General features: G+C 54.0%; 1 protein-coding gene across 4 annotated transcripts in view; it reads right to left on the bottom strand.

Annotated features, from left to right (window-relative positions):
• Positions 1-16,180, bottom strand: part of Alpl (alkaline phosphatase, biomineralization associated) — a 52,696-nt gene extending 36,516 nt beyond the window's left edge. The window contains exon 1 of one of the 4 annotated variants that reach the window (XM_078025527.1): positions 16,016-16,180. Coding sequence is in view for 1 of the 4 variants with exons in the window: in XM_078025524.1 (XP_077881650.1) it covers positions 9,495-9,627 (133 nt within the window). In the remaining 3 variants the exon portion in view is untranslated. Of the gene's footprint in view, positions 1-8,522; positions 8,633-9,494; positions 9,637-16,015 lie in introns of those variants that run through there. The other 3 variants (XM_078025525.1, XM_078025524.1, XM_078025526.1) reach the window with 3 other exon arrangements.
• Positions 16,181-16,454: the final 274 nt, after the last annotated feature.

Genomic DNA, 16,454 nt, shown 5'->3' with positions numbered 1-16,454 from the left:
TTAGGGCTGAGGTTGTGGCTCAGAGGTAGAGCGCTCGCCTAGCATGTGTGAAGCACTGGATTTGATCCTCATCACCACATTAAAAAATAATCATAATAATAAAATAAAAAGGGATTGTGTCCACCTATAAATAAAAAATAAATATAAAAAAGAATAAAGATTTATTTAAAAATGGAAGTGATCCTTAGTTGCAACTGATTGCCCAGAGTCTACAAATATTTGGAAATAGTTTAGAAAATTAGCTTGATAAGCTCAAAATAAAGTCAACTACATTTTTATATATTTGGAAAACAAAAGAAAAATGAGCCAGGCATGGTGGCTCATGCCTGTAATCCCAACCACTCGGGAGGCTGAGGCAGAAAGACCTCAAATTCAAAGCCAGCCTCAGCTACAGTACGGCACTAGCAACTCAGTGAGACCCTTTCTCTAAATAAAATACAAAATAAGGCTCGGGGTATGGCTCAGTGGTTGAGTGCCCCTGAGTTCAATCTTTGGTACCTCCCCTCACAAAAAAAAAAAAAAAAAAGAAAAGAAAAAGACAAAAATGGATATATAGATGGAAAAAAATCAAATTGGATCCCTACGTTATACCACACACAAAAATCAACAATGCATGGATCAAGGTCTTAAATGTGAAAAACAAAACATTAAAATGTTTACTGGGAACCAGGGATGAACGGCGGCTCTCTGACCTTGGAGTAAGGCAAACTTTCTTAAATAAGACTTGGAAAGCACTGATTATTAAATAAAAAGTTGCTAAATGAGACTACATTAAAGTTTAGGTTTTTAACTTACCCAAAACATAATGTCTCAGCAATGTAGAGAACTATCACCAAGCAATAAGCAACGGATTTGGGAAAAGAAAAAAAAAAAAAGGACAAACAGAAAAATGGGCAGAAATGCATTTTAAAAGAGGGCTCACACACACTCATCCTCCCCCGTTCACCCCCAGAGGTAACCAGGGAGTCGCACCTCATGTCTACAGTGAGAAATCACTGCACTCGTTTGATTGGAAATATGTAAGAAGCCTGACAACATGTGTGTTGTAGAAGGTATAGAGAAATAGATTGTCTTGTACATTCATTCTGGAAAACAATTTGGTCTTATCTTGGAACACTGAACAAACTTTCACATATCCTATGATCCAACAGTTCCACTCCCAGGTATGTATTAGGAGAAAATTCCTATGGCCATGCATGAGGAAAAGGGAGCAAGGATATTTGTAAGCACCTTTTCCACACTGCCAAAAATCTGAAAACCAATGCCACCAACGAGATAATAAGTAAATGGAGGCTGGAGGTGGAAATCAGTGGTAGAGCACTTGTCTAGCATGCACAAAGCTTTGGGTTCTGTTCCCAGCACTGAAAAAAAAAAAATGAGTGTGGAATAGTTATCCAGTGGCATATTATACAGTGATAAAGAGATGAATTACATAAACCCAACCAAAGAGGTGAAAGACCTCTACAATGAAAACTATAGGATGCTCAAGAAAGAAATTGAAGAAGACACTAGAAGATGGTAAGATCTCCCATGTTCATGGATAGGCAGAATCAACAGTTAAAACAGCCATATTACCAAAAGCCATCTACAGATTCAATGCAACCCCCACACTATAATACCAATGACATTCTTCACAGAACTAAAAATAAAATCTTAGATTTTATATGGAGAAACAAAAGACCCAGAATAGCCAAATCAATGAGCAAAGAGAGCAATGCTAGAGGCATCATGATATCCAATTTCAAATTAGATTAAAGAGCTATAGTCACTAAAGCTATATGGCACTGGCAAAAAAACCAGACACATGGACTAATGGAACAGAAGACACAGACAAATCTGCCCAATTATAGTCATCGGATTCTTGACAAAGGTGTCAAAAAATGCCACACATTGGAGAAAGGACAGCCTCTTCAACAAGTGGAAATTCAACATTACAAAACAACCCCAATCGGGAAGGGAACTGAACAGACACTTCTCAAAGGAAGAAGTGCAAAAGACCAAGGATTAGGGGGGAAATTTTCAACATCTTTAGCACAGTGGGGGATGCAAATCAAAGCTACCCCGAGGTCCCAGGCCGGTCCAGTTAGAATGGCAAGCATCAAGAATCCAAATAACAATAAATGCTGGTGAGGATGTGGGGAAAGGGGAACTCTTAGATAACTGTAGTGGGAATGTAAATGAGTAAATGTAAATGAGTAGAGCCCACTATGGAAATCAGCATGGAGGTTCCTCAAAAAGCTAAAAATCGATCTCCCTTGCGATCCAGCTACACCTCTCTTGCCAAAGAATTAGCATATTTCCGAGATAGATGCACATCCATATCTATTGCAGCATGATTCACAATAGCCAAGCGATGGAATCAGCCCAAGTGTCTGTCAACAGATGAATGAAAGAGGAAAATGATGTCTGTGTACAGCACAGAGCTTTACTCAGCCAAGAAATGAAATTGTCATTTGCCGGGAAATGGATGGAACTGGAGACCATGACTTTGAGCAAAATATATCAGACTCAGGGAAAAAAAAAAAAAAAAGATTGTATGTTTTCTCTCTTGTGTGGAAGCTAAAAGAAAAAAATAGGTCAGTTGTCGAGAGGGGCCCATGAAATTAGAAGGGAGACTAGCAGGGCAGAGGAAGAGGGTCAGGCGGACGGAAGGGGAAGGGCAGAGGAAGTACTGGGCAGTAAAATTCATCAAATTACATTGTGGGGTTTTTAGTTTTGCTTTCTGAGTGCTGGAAACTGAACCCAGGGGTGCACCTCTGAGCTATATCCACAGTCCCTTTTTATTTTTTAATTTTGAGGCAGGGCCTAAGTTGCTGAGGCTGGCCTTGAACTTGCAATTCTCCTGCCTCAGCCTTCCGAGTTGCTAGCATTACAGTAAAGTGTGCATCACATGCCCGGACAAACTATATTTCTATGCATGCTTGAATGTGCCACAAAGAAACCCACCATTCTGCATAATTACCGTGCACCAACAAAAAAAAAGAATTTTTAAAAATTTAAAAATAAATTACAGATATGTGCAATAATATGGATGAAGTCTCAGAAACATGAGGCTGAGTGAAAAAAGCAAGTTCCGGGAGGTTATGTGGGACCGATACCCTTTCATATATATACATATTAGCATTTAAGGTCAAATGACCTAAAATGCTAATCAAAAAAGGCAAAGGGAATGAGGAGCCCCATATGGACAATATGTGTCTTTCTATATCTCTTATCAATACTAATAAGAGACAAAAATTTAAAGGACACTGATCAAAAAAGGCGAGAATGAGAAGCCCCAGTAGATGCATAGATTTCTCTATGTGACACTCACGCCAATCAGAAATGTTGACCAAAATAAGAAACACACTAAGCCCAAACAGCCCCTCTCTACCTGGAGTGGGTGGGAGTGGTGGGTCCCCGCGGCCATGCTGGCACAAACTGTTCTTAGGGCCCATTCAACAATGGGAGGTGCCAGCCGTCCCTGTGGCAGGCCCTGCTCAGGCTTGGCCAGGGTCCTACCCACCTTTCTGACATCAGCCCGGCCCCGCCCTTGACAGTGCCTCCTCCTGACCCCCAGGGTTTTGAACTGTACTGTCCCCTGCCGGGGACACTCAACTCTGATCTTTGCTCGGCTCCCTCCTTCTCCATCTCCGGCTCCAAGGCCACCTCCGCAGGGTCCCTGCCCAGGCCAAGAGAAGGAGCCCGGCCCCTGCCAGGCCCCTGCTGTCCCTCAGGCTCCCCGTCTTCTCCCCAGCGCCCAGCACAGCCTGAAACAAACCTCGCCACCCCCTCTCTGTCTTTCCCGGGATCCAGGACCTCGGGGTGCCCACTGCCGCCTCCCCGTGTCTGCGCCACACCTGCCTCCCCACGAGGCTCAAGAGGGCGAACGTCCCTCTGGGGGAAAGCCTCTGGGGTGTCCGTGGTGGAGGCCGGCGGCCCTCCCGCTTTCCTTCCTGCTGTGGGTTCTGTGGGGTCTGGGGCCTCCCCGACCAGAAGCCCTGTATCCAGCACCTGGCCAGAGACCTGGGCTAAGGAATGAGCCAAGGTCCCCTGCACCCTCCCCTCCTCCCCTCTCCGGACCGTTCCCTCCATTCTCCACCCTCCTCGGTGCCAAGATGCTGGCACCCGGGCAAGCTGCCAAGAAAGGCCACCAGCAGGGACTTCCTGGGATGGGGGAGCCACTCCAGGCAGTGAGGGGACAAAGCCCACGGCCATCCTCTGTCACAGGAGCCACCCAGGGCCGGGTCCCACAGGGCCCCGGAGAAGGGCCTGCTCCCCGCAGCCCGCCCTTGGCAGCGGGAGGGTGTCACAGGACCAGGAGGCTCCTCCTCCAAGCCAGGGGCCTGCACAGCAGAGCTCCCTTGGCCCAGGGCCACCGGGAAACACTCAAATTCAAATCAGGCAGCTACCAGAGGAAAGGACGCTTCCTCCGGGAGGGAGCGCGGGCCACCGGCCGAGCAGGGTAAGGAAGGAGGAATCGCAGAGCCAAGTTCTCCCCGGGCCATCAGCGGGAGGCTCCCCATCCCAGGAAGACTCTGGAAGCCTGCGATAGACACACAGGAGGGACAGGCACGGGGCCAGAGCCCTGGACTGAGGCTTCTGAGTTAGCTGCAGCCTTGGCCAGGCTAATTGCTCTGGCCTCCCCCTGACCTGGTCCTGGAGACACCAGGACTGCCCTGTGGGGCCCCCACCTCGCTCCCCACCCGCCCTCCCCCCAGGAATCGCACGGGACAGAAAAACTCTCGGCTCCAGCTCAGAGACTCCCCTGGAGCGTCCTGCCCTGGAGTGTCACGCAGCCCACTCCTGCGGTTTGCTGGACTCCTGCCGTCCCCCCACCCCTGACACACAAGTCTGGCTCTGGAAGAAACAACAGTTCAAGAAGAGTTTGTACATCTGGCCTGCAGAGATTTATCTAACATTTATTAAGTAATTATGGGTCCAGACTCTGGAAGCAGGCTGCCCTGGTTCCATTCTGGGTTAACCTCTTGTGAGCTAGCTACACGACCTGGGAAGGTGTCCCTTCCCTTCCTCTGTGAGTCTCTTCTCTGCCTGAAAAAGCAGGGAATCCAGGTTGCCCATGGTGGAACACGCCTGTAATTCCAGCCACTCAGGAGGCTGAGGTAGGAGGATCACAAGTTCGAGGCCAGCTTCAACAATTTAGTAAGGCCCTAAGCAACTCAGTAAGACGCTGTCTCCAAAAACTGGGGGGAGGGGGACGCTATGGATGTGACTCAGTGATTAAGTGTCCCTGGGTTCAATCTCTGGTACCGAAAAAGAAAAAAAAAAAAAAAAAAACCAGATTCCAGTACCCACCCTTTGGGGTGGTTCAAAGGACCACGTGAGAACGGACATAGAGACCAACTTAGCTGGCCACACTGACCACGGGGCTCCAGTAAATGACAATTCCTACCACTATTAGCAAACAGATTAAGGCTTGAGGAGGAGCAGGCCTGGACCTCTGGACAAGACTCCCCCAAGGCAGACGTATGCTCTCAACCACAGCCTGCCCAGAGCCGACCTGGGAGGCAGGAAGGAAACGCCCAGGCTCTGGTCTCCAATCCCAGAGCCACTGCCCACTGGCCTGGGACCCTGGGCGGCCCCGCTGAGCCTTGTCTCCGCCTCTGTATGACCCAGATCACAGTCCGCCTCTGTATGACCCTGGCAGACCTTCCCGACCTTGGAGGGGAGGTGGTCCCCAGGGCGGTGGGCCTGGAACAATGCCATGGAATCGAGTGGACACACGCCCTGGGCTGCGGAGGCGACAGGAGGCTTCCCTTCCTGGAAACTGTCTGGGCCCGGCATCAAGGTGTCTGAGATCCGGAGGAGGCCCCGGGAGGAGACAGGGAGACTAACCTGCACCCCACAGATGCACGGTGCCCCACGCACTGTCACACCAGCCTGCCTGCCAAGGACCGGCCCAGGGAGGACCAGGAAACCGCCCGGCAGGGAGCTCCAGGGGTCCTTTGGGGAGGTGGTAGCATGGCCAGGCGCCACAGCCCGGCGGCCCAGGTGCACACCCAGACCCATCAGTGGGCGACGAACCATCTCCTGGGCAAATGAGCACCTTGCTGAGCCTGGTTCCCCATCATGAGCAAGAACAATGACAAGGGCACCTACCTCCTGATGTGAGGGTCAGGGAGTGACCGCAGCTAACCGCCTGTGGGCCGTGACTGCTACAGTCACTCAGGGCCACTGTCCTTCCTTCCCCGAAGGCTCCAGCTGGCTGGCTCTAGCTGCCGGCCAGGTCTCCCTCCTGCTGGCTCCTACGCAGGGCTCAATCGCTGCCTGCTCCGCAGATGACGGTCACAAGACCCACCATGCGCTCAAAGCTGGACGGGCGCGCTATATTCTCAGAGATGTGCCACAGCCCGAGCAACCTGACCACCTGACCCTCAGGTGTGGGGCAGGGCTGTGTGACGCGAACAGGACGGTGGGGAGCAGCTTCTGAAGTGGGCTACTCGAAACCCAAGTGTCCTGAAAGGTGTTGAAATATTTGCACTTGTTACAGACTGTGCCCTGGGGGACAAATATTTACCTCTCAGAGATTCAACTGCAAGGAACCGATGTCTAAATATGTGTGATATTTAAAACAAATATGTATTGATATATGTATCAGTGACTCCTCTGCCTGGTGGAGGTAGGATTTGCCGCATGAGGAAACTGAGGTCAAACAACTCTTAGTCCCTGTGACATGTTACTCTCTGCCAGCGTCACTCGACAAATGCGTATGCTGTGCCTGCTTTTTGCACCAAGGAACATGACATGTAAGGATTTTTGCAAATGACAGCTATAACTATTCTCATTAGGAAATAAAGTTGTCTGGGACTGGGGGAGGGGGGTTCCTCTGTGAACAAAATGGACAAAAAGAGTAGCCAGAGATGGCACTTGGGAGACAAAAGGCAGAGCTGCCAACGGGAGCCGGTCACCCAGGAAGCTGGCTTGTCCTGCTGCCAAACACTAATAGCCAGTGAAGAGCTGGTATCACTGGTGGAGAGGGCAAGACATCAGCAGAGGCTAGGAAGGGTGGGTGGCCAGCGCACGACCCAGGCATCAGTCCTGGAGGACAGCCAGGCATGGTGGTGCACGCCCGTAATCCCAGAAACCTGGGAGGCTGAGGCAGGAGGATCACAAGTTCAAAGCCAGCCTCAGCAACTCAGCAAGGCCCTAAACAACCCAGCAAGCCCCTGTGTCAAAATAAAATATAAAAAGGGACTGGGGATGTGGCTCCGTGGTTAGGTGCCCCTGGGTTCAATCCCTAGTACCAAAAAAGAAAAAAGCAACACATCACCCTGTTAAACACCGGAACCGGCCTCCGAGGCCTGAGCTAGACAGCATGCGGACGATCACATGGCTCGAGACTTCCCAGCAAGGTCTAGGAAAAACAGCCATGATGCCAAGTGGTCACACAGGCAGGGGGTGGGACACCGCAGGGAAGGGAACAGCAGGTAGGTACCAAGGCAGAGATGACAGGGGCTGGAGGGACACCCTTAGGCAAGTAGCCTTGCCTCTGGGAGCCTCAGGTTGTGTTAAGGATTCGGTGAGTTCATGAGCAAGACACGGCTCTGAAAACTGAACGTGTAACAGGAACCTGAAAACCGAGGTCGGGAGTGTTGAGAGTGCCTTGTCGAGGGTCGCATGGACCCTCCAGGACACAGGGCAGTCCCCACCTGGCCTCAGTGGAGTCAACACTCCCACCCCCACCCGGGCTCCCCTTGGCGATCTTCTCAGCAAGGCTCAGGGATCAGGCAGGACAGCTGCTTGCTGTGTGGTCCAGGGCCGGCCACCCTCCCTCTCTGAACTTCAATTTTCTAACTTGTAAAACAGAGGTGCTGCTTGCGATGCTGCCCCCACAGAGATCGGGAAGGCTTTGGGCTGGGGTGCAGCCCCGCAGTAGAGCACGTGCTTAGCAAAAGGTCCTGCCGGCGGGAGGGGACTTTCCACAGGCACAGGAATGCACCATCACAAGTGAGAAATGATAACGGCGACTGATAGACAGCAAATGTGCAGTCTGGCTGTCCTCCACACTGGCCCTTGGAGGCAGCAGGACCTGGCTTGGAGCTGGACAGATGTGCCAACCGCGTACCACTGGGGAGCTCAGGCCATGCACTTGGATCATTGGAAGCCCTGGGCTTCTAGGAGGACGGGGGCGCGAATGTACAAGCTCGCAGAGGGCTCGGTGCCTAACAAACACGCCCTGAACGGGGGTCGCTCTTATTGCCATTATTATTACCATCACCGACACTATTGTGAACCGTGGGGGAAGAGGGAGTCTAACCCTTTCCAAGAGGACCCGAAACCAGCCCCTTTCTGTCCCTCTTCCTGACACCTGGGCAGTGACCAGACCCAGAAGGCAGTCTCCACCTGAATAAGAGCCCGGCTGCGCACCCAGCAGAGGTTCCACCCCAGGGCAGAGGCGAGCTCTGGCACAGTCCAGCGCAAGGTCCCTCCTACTTTCCAGGCAAGGGAAAGAAGACGGAGGAGCACCGTATCACTGAGCTGAGTGCCACCTGGGCCTGGCCCCTCCTCCTCCACACACTCACCAAGTCTCCTCTGGTTCTGGATGTCCTTTCACCCTGCGGGCCAGTTCTAATTAGTGGCTAGCCTGGAGGCGCACACGATATTTAAAAGGACTTTGGAGGGGGAGAGAGAGTGTATGTGCAGTGGTGGATTAGTGATGTCTGACGTGGGCGTGGGGCAGGGGCGTGGCACTGTGCATTCCAGCTATTTATCATCCATGAACTAGAAGAGTCTGAAGCTCTTGCCTCATCTGAGTGAGGGCTGTCTGGCAGGATACCCAAAAGGGGGGCAGGGGACTTGCCCAAGGCCACACAGCTTGAGATGGTGGGGCTGGGATTGAAACCTGGGCTCCTCTGGGGATCTAAGGACACCTTCCACTGCCTTCTGGAACAGGAGGGGGGTGTCCAGGCTGAGACTCAGATGCTACTGCCCTGCTGCCCAACCAGCGCCTGTGCTTGATCCTCTCCCTCTGGGGCCTCCACCCCCGGTCAAAAACCACAGACAGATGATGCAGAATGCACACAGCAAAGTCTCCAGAGGAATTGTATCCAAAGGTAGAAAGTTGAATTCAGATGCTAATCTGCCTGGGCAGGTGGGCAAGAGACCTATATCAGGGTCTCACCTCCACATTCCATCTGTGTGACCTCAGAGAAGTTACTCAACTTCTCTGAGCTTCTGTTTTCTCCTTTGTCAAATGGAGAGAATTACAGGTTAAACACAATACCGTCATTCAAAGTAATTAGCTCAGTTTCTGGCACGGAGTAATCCCTTAAATGTTAACTATAAGGACAAATCAAGGGGAAAAACAACAATCAAAGAAAAACAGTATTAACCAAAATTACTCGGATGAGGTGATGGCGCGAACAAGCTGTGGGGGGATCGATTTCTTGGGTACCTCGAGAGGCTCCCTGAGAGGAAAGGCGAATTCCTGAATCAGATTATTTCGAAACCAATAGGGAACTGACTCTTCTAGGAAGAGCACTGATGTCACTCACAAGGTGGGGGGCGCAGCTCAGTGGGTGGCGATGGCCAGGACTCGGCACCCGCTGTGCAGACGGGGTCCAAACCCAGGCTCCAGGCGAGGGCCCGTGCCCCACGCAGGCATCCAAGCTCCGCGGCTGGAGACATGGACTTTCATTGGGAGGGACACTTAATGAGCCGGAGAAGCGGAGCCGTGGAGGAGGGGAGGCGGACTCAGAGGAGGCTGGTGGCTGGTGGCCCAGGACATGTGATTAACTGCTGTGTGCTGAGAGGCAGGCCGGGCACAGGGGGTTCAGGTGGAGAAATAAGGGGACAAGCTCAGCAACCCCAAGCCCGGGGCCAGCTCGGTGACTCAAACCTGGGGGCCCCAGTGCCCAGCAGCGCGGAGCTGCAGCGCGCCCAGCCTGCGCCGCAGGGACAGGGCGAGGGGCTCAGAGGCCAGGGCATGGGTGGGGGCCCAGGGCTGGGGGCGTGGTCAGTGGAGGGCGCGTGCCTAGCACGCAGGCCCCGAGGTCCACGTCAGAGTGGCGCAAAAAAAAAAAAAAAATGTCAACAGGTGGATTCTTATAAAGGTCGGTCTCCAAATAAACGCAATGTGCCTTGGCCACTTACACAGTCCTCTAGAGCCCATAAAACGTGGGCCCAGCTCTGTCCTGCCGTGTGCAGATCCGGCCAGGTGAAGTTCATTCACCGAGTCACGAACCCACCACCTGAGCAGGAAGCATCTCAGAACGAGCCACCGTGGAGGGCGGGGGGGCGCGGGCGGCTCCGGGCTTGGGCTCCACTACAGGGCCTCCAGGTCTGGTTCTCCAAAAATAACCTCCCAGCCCCCCTCTCCTCCCTTCCCTGGCCAGCGCAGCTAACAGAGGCACCCGGGAGAGGAATTTTTTTCTTTTTTGGCACTGGGGTTTGAACCAGGGGTGCTTAACCATTGAGCAACACTGCCAGCCCTTTTTTACTTAATTTACTTAGAGGCTGGGTCTCGCTGAGTTGCCAAGAGACTTGCTAATCTGCTGGGGCTGGCTTTGAACTCTGATCCTCCTGCCTCAGCCTCCCGAGTTGCTGGGATTACTGGTGTGCGGCATCTCACCCAGCTCTGGGAGAGTAAGTTGTACGGAGGGGTCCACCTTCTCCAGTGCAGAACAGCAGAGAGTGGGGCTCGGTATCACTCCTGGGACCCAGTGTCACTCGAAATGCCCCTTGCCACACAGAGCAAGAGGGAGAATCAGGAGACCTGCCATCACACTTAGGCTCCCTCCAGTGCGCAGCTTCCCTCCACAACTCCCATGTTTAACCACCCGGCTTCAGGCCTCTGGTCCACCATGCGGCCAGCGCAGTGGTTTCATTCATGAGGTTCTTGGCATAAAGTTAGCTAGAAGAGATCGAAATAAAACACACAGGCTCAGTTACCTTATCTCTATTGCTAGGTCTGAGACAGCTCCCCTCTCTGGTTCCCTCCTCTAGCCGCCCAGCAGGGCAGCGAGGATTAGCAGGGCTAGCAGGAGAGAGTGAGTGAACAGCCTGGGAGTAGCTTTTTATTGGGGAACAAGAGATTCAGGGGAGAATTCCATCCAATGAAGGTTGAGGGGGGCTGCACTCCAAGGTCAGGGTCAGTGATTGGGCCCCGGGGTCAGTGGTCAGGCACACCCCCACACGGATGGGCTCTCTCATCAGGAAAAGGGCACGGCCAGAGCGCCTCAGGCCCTTAACGGGAGCCGCCCAGTCACGGGTCAGGATGGCTCCCCACACTCTGGTCTGTCCTCCAGCTCCCGCAAGGCCATCCTGAGATGCACACTGTGACCCGGGGGTGCCCACCTGTTATCTCAGGCCTCGGCACAGAGAGCCATGGGACAGAGCGTGAGACCGTGTGTCCCATCTGTGACATGGAGGCGCCCCAGTGTGCGGGTCTGTGGGGAGCACGGGTCTGGGGGTGGGTCAGAGGTCAAGGGAGCCCCTCCCCGAGGGGGCTGGCAGCCTTTAGACAGAAGCTCTCGGGGCTCCGCTTTGGGCCTTGACAGTCCTGTCACCTCCAGACCTCTAGAGCCACCGACTCCCGCTGGGGCCACCAAAGCAGAAGGAAAGCTACCCCGCCCCCCACCAGCTGCCACCTTTCAGAGATGCTGCCAGGCCACAGAAGCGGGGCTGGTGTCCTGTGTCCTCCCACGTTCCCACCCCAGCCCCCGGGCGGTCGGTGGCTCAGGCCTCGTAGTCATTCTGATGAGACTCAAGCCCCTCTCCGTGGCCAGGAGCTGCAGGCCCAGAGGGCCAAGGGACTGTCAGGAGGCAGGAGGGACGGGGGGCAGCAGGGACTGCGGCAGAGCACACAACAGAGCAGCTGCCACTCAGCTCTGGCCATTGTGGTCAGGCAGGGACAGAGCCCGAAACGGCCACATCTTTCAAGAGAAGCCAGAAACCCATGGTTTTATGTAACATGAAACTGCCCGTTGAACAACACCAGGAACTAAATGGAAGTTTTAAAAGCCCCTTGGAAGTCAACAGTCTCCCACCCTGGTGGCCTGCGGAGGGCAGTTTGTGACTGACCTACCATAACCTCGCACACAGTAGGCCATAAGCATTTGAGGCCCGATGGATTCAAACCCATCTTCACCCTCCAGCTCTTTAGATATCTTGGTTTACAGATGAGGAAACTAAGGCCCAGAGAGGGAAAGTGACTCACTCAAGGTCACACAGGTAGTGTATTAGAAGCTCAAGGATCTAAACTCTGCTCTCCTGAGCTGAAGATCTTTTTCTACCAACCTGTTCACCTGCATCCTGCCTTGAACATTTCTTTCTTTTCAAAAAACCGACATACCAAGCGCGTGCAAATGAGACACACCAAATTCAAGAGATGGTCTGCTTCAGAAAGGTCATGGAGCGTGCATCCAGGAGACTGGACTTCTGGCCCATCCTACCCTAGGCTGCCGGGTGCCCCTGGCCAAGTCCCTCTGCTTGCTCTCCGGGCCTCGGTCTCCTTGGTCGGGAAGATGCCAGTTGACAGCGCCAGTTTCTGAAGCCAGCTCTAAAATTCAAAGCATCTATGAGGTCTTCTCTCCCTCCCTCCCGCCAGTCCTCTGCGGCCTCAGATGAATATAAAATAGTAATAATAATAATAAAGGGAAGGCGAGTCCAGCCCAGCCAGTCAGGAACACTACAATTTTTAGTGAAACCTGAGGCCTGGTTACTGGAATTCAGAAAGCACGGTGGTAACACAGTTTAACCACCGTCCTACAGTTAAACACAAACACATCTGGTTTAACTTCTTCCTCACCTCCTCCCCCACCCCGACCCTCCTCTCAAATGTTACCCCTTCATCCGAGAAGTCAAATTAAATGCAAACAATTGATTTCATGCCACAGTGGGGCTGAGAACTTAAGCATGGAAAACTTTAAACATGGGGTTTTTCTGGGAGCAATTACAAAATGTTGGGGAGCGGTACGGGAAGGCAGAAAAATAGGGAGAGTATTCTTGAATGTTCCTCGGACACCAAGCATCATATCATGACGTTGAGGGCCGACTCGAAGTGGAGGCTCAGAGAGGCCAAGTGACCTGCCGCAAGTCACACAGCAGGGGACTGGAACCCAGGATGTTGACCCTTCAACTGGCATTTTCTCTGCCATGTCAGCCTTTGTACCCTAAGCAGGGACTTCACTCGGGCCCTCTGGGCTGAGAAAACTTCCCCACAGGGAACATTAACTTGTCAAAAATAATCAACACAGGGGTGAAGCCCAATGTTGGGAGTCTAATTTATGATCTCCCTGGCCGCTCACAGCCACCCTGCAGAACACATATTATTGATCCATATTACAGATGAGGAAACTGAGGCTCTGAGAAGGAAAGTGATTTGTCAGGGGTCACACAGCAGTGCTGGGAATGAGCCTCCACTCTACTGCCCCCAACTGTACTCTAAAAGTTAGGACATCTCTGGAAGAAAAACAGAAAAACAAGAATTAAAAAAAAAAAAAAAAAAAAAAAAAAAAAAAACCCATACCACACAGCCCAGCCCTGGTCTGCCAAGGAGGACGGGCAGGCGGCTGCTGGAAGCTGAGTCAGCATTCCTGTGGCCACGTGGAGGTTTGAGTGCTGGTTCTCAGCCTAGCTCCATCGCACTCCCCGCAGTGTTCTCCCTGGGAGCTCCGGGTTTTTTATTAATAAGCCCAGTTGGACCAATTTCAAGGTGAGAACCCCAAGCTCTGCCTCTGGATCCTGCCTCCTAGATTAAGAAGCTTCGTGCCTGGAGACGGTACCACAGGGAGATCCTGAGACTTCCTGGATTTGCACACTCCAGGTCCCCAGGGAGCCCCTGCATGTCCCCTCTCCAAGGTACTTCTTCACATGAAACCTGAGGACCCCATCTAATTTGCAGAGAATGTTGGAGACACAAGTCACAGGACACAACAGGGCAGATCTGGTCCTGAGCCAGGGCACAGTGAGGCATAAGAAGCCCAGTGAGGGCAGAGGGCACAGGAGACACCAGCTCCTGCCTGTTCCCAGCCTGGTGCTCAGGGCTCCCAGCGCAGCTGTGACTGGGAAGGTAGGAGGTGGCCTGTGAGTGTGAACAGGGAGGGCAGCAAGCCACCCCATGTGCAGGGGACGGCCAGGGCAAGGGCCAGGGCAAAGGCGAGAGACGAAACCCAGGAATCAGAAGCAGTGACATGACCCTGCACACAATCTCACTGCTGCATTTTCTGCTGAGATTGGAGCTGGTGACAGCTGATTTTTTTTTTTTTTTTTAAGCACAGGCACAGCTAAACACAGCAAGCTTTAATCATATGGAGACCTCACCGCCAGTAGCTACTACTGTTCTCTGCAGCTCAAGGAGACAGAGGCACAGAGAGAAAAGAATCTGTCCCCTGGTCACACAGCTAGGCTGCCGTCTCTAACAGTGAGGGTCAAATGTTTGCAGATTGATTTTGCAACTGATATTGCATCTTAGTATCCTTCCTTGTGAATTGTTCAATTCTACAAGGTCCATGTTGACGCTCAGTTTTCAGAGCCTGAAAAAAGTTTGCTGATGCTAACATCTACCCCATGAAAGGTGTGGGGGGGGGGGACTTTCTGCGTCCTTTCCTGCAGTACCGCCAGCACCTAGAACAGAACCTGGTACAAAGCTGACGTCCTTAGACATGTGTGGCTGGAAGACATCATTTTCCTTTTCTGGCCTCAGTTTGGCTCACCCTAGTCCTGTAGAGAGGTGTGTTACCCTTTTGACAGATGGGACCAGCCCAGCCCTGTCTTCCCTCCACTAGTGGGATGCTGGGGAGCTGTGTCCAGGGATTCTTGCTGCTCAGGGAATTCAGAAACCTTCAGTTGAGGGAGAAACAAGGGGTGGGAGGGACAAGATGGGCAGGGGGGTGGGAGGACTGTAAATCTGGGGGCAGGTCTGCAGGAGGGAAGGAGGGAGGCAGGGCTGAACCCAGGCAGGGGCTGCAGGGAAGGGGGCTCAGACCCTCCTCTTGTGGACACTGGGGGATAGGAGGCTCCAGCTTCAGGGTTTGGAGGGAGGATTCAAATCCTGATCCTACCACTTACTTAAATTATCTAAGCCTCAGTTTCCCCCCTTCGTGAATGGAGATGCTGCCTGCCAGGTGTTGGAGCCACATCCAATCAACATTTGTTATGTTTGCCGGTGTGAGGAGTCAGCCCCCGACTCCCTGAGAAGCTGGGTCTACCTGAGGGGTCTCTGAGAATTTCCAAGGGCCCAAAGGCCCTTTGCAGCCTGAGAATCTAAGAATCGCTCTCTCTTTCAGTCTCCAGGGTCCCCCCACACCCGGAGGCCTTTGTAAATGCCCCTTCCCTGGCCCCATTATGTGTTGAAAGAGTAAAAGAGTCGTAAGTGACAAAGTGGGAGAAGAATGAGGTTTTTCTCAGCCTCCCGCCCTTCCGCTGTGACCATGCTTTTAACCCTTTTCTTACCGAGACCCGAGCCCCAGCGGGGCGCCAGCCGGCACAGCGCGCCTCACCTGCCGCTGCGCAGAGCCGCGCGGCTCCTTGGGCTTGGCGGGCTCCAGAACTTTGCCGGTGGATGCGGTGCCACCCCCATCCCCAAGACACCAACACGCGGTCTCCCCTCTCCCTCCAGCCCCGGATCCCAGCGCCTCCTTCCCAGTTCCGGCCCAAACTACTTTAGAATTCCCCGGGACAGAGCAGTTCCCTCCCCTGGCGGTGCAGGGACCTGGAGGTTGCTAGATGAGGGCCTGGGAGGACAACAATCCCGGGCTGGGGGTGGAGGGGACACCGGGGCAGGTGCCTAGCGTGAGGTCCTAGGGAGCAGCTCGGGAGGCCGGAGACCCCGGGACTGCCCAGCGGTCCGGATCGCGGTCCCCTTAGCTCGCCGGCTCCCGAGCGCCACGTCTCCGCTGCACGCGACGGAGTGGCCTGGGGTCCCGAATGGGCTGCCGCGAGCGGTGTGGGGACGCACAGGCTCCTGCTCTGCCATTGGTCTTCAACGTCGCCGCCGCCGCCGGGGGCCAGCGGAGGGTGCATGGACCGGCCACCTGGGCGGGAGTCCCGGGAGCCGGGGGCAGCGAGTCCCTACCTGCGCACAACTCGTGGGGGAGGCTCCGTCCTGGCGCAAGTGGAGTAGGGTCGGCGAGCTGGGGCCGAGGGCGCGGAGTGGCGGGAGCGCGTCGCTGCCCGGGCCGCCTCCCCCGCCGGCTTATAAAGGCGACCCGGGGCCCGCGCTCCCGCAGCCCTGCCCGCCCGCCCCGCCCCCCACCCCGCGCCCGCGGCGGGTCGCACAGCGCGGCCAGGGCGCCCCCTGCTGGCGGCCGACGCTCCGCCCGACCGCGCGGGCTGGGGGCCAGAGGGGTGTCCCAGTCCCGCGGTCTCGCGCCGCGTGTGTCCGGCTGTCCCTCTGCCTGCAGGTTGCTCCGGCCCAGTCCTCGCTCCCTCTCGGCGAGCTGGACTCTTGTCCCCGCCCGCGCGCGCCGCTCCGCTTGTTATCTTTGGTCCCTTGGTGGGTGTCTTTGTCTCTC

Source organism: Ictidomys tridecemlineatus, chromosome 11, assembly GCF_052094955.1.
Source record: "Ictidomys tridecemlineatus isolate mIctTri1 chromosome 11, mIctTri1.hap1, whole genome shotgun sequence".
Lineage (NCBI taxonomy): Eukaryota > Metazoa > Chordata > Mammalia > Rodentia > Sciuridae > Ictidomys > Ictidomys tridecemlineatus.
This window is presented reverse-complemented; position numbering and strand designations above follow the sequence as displayed.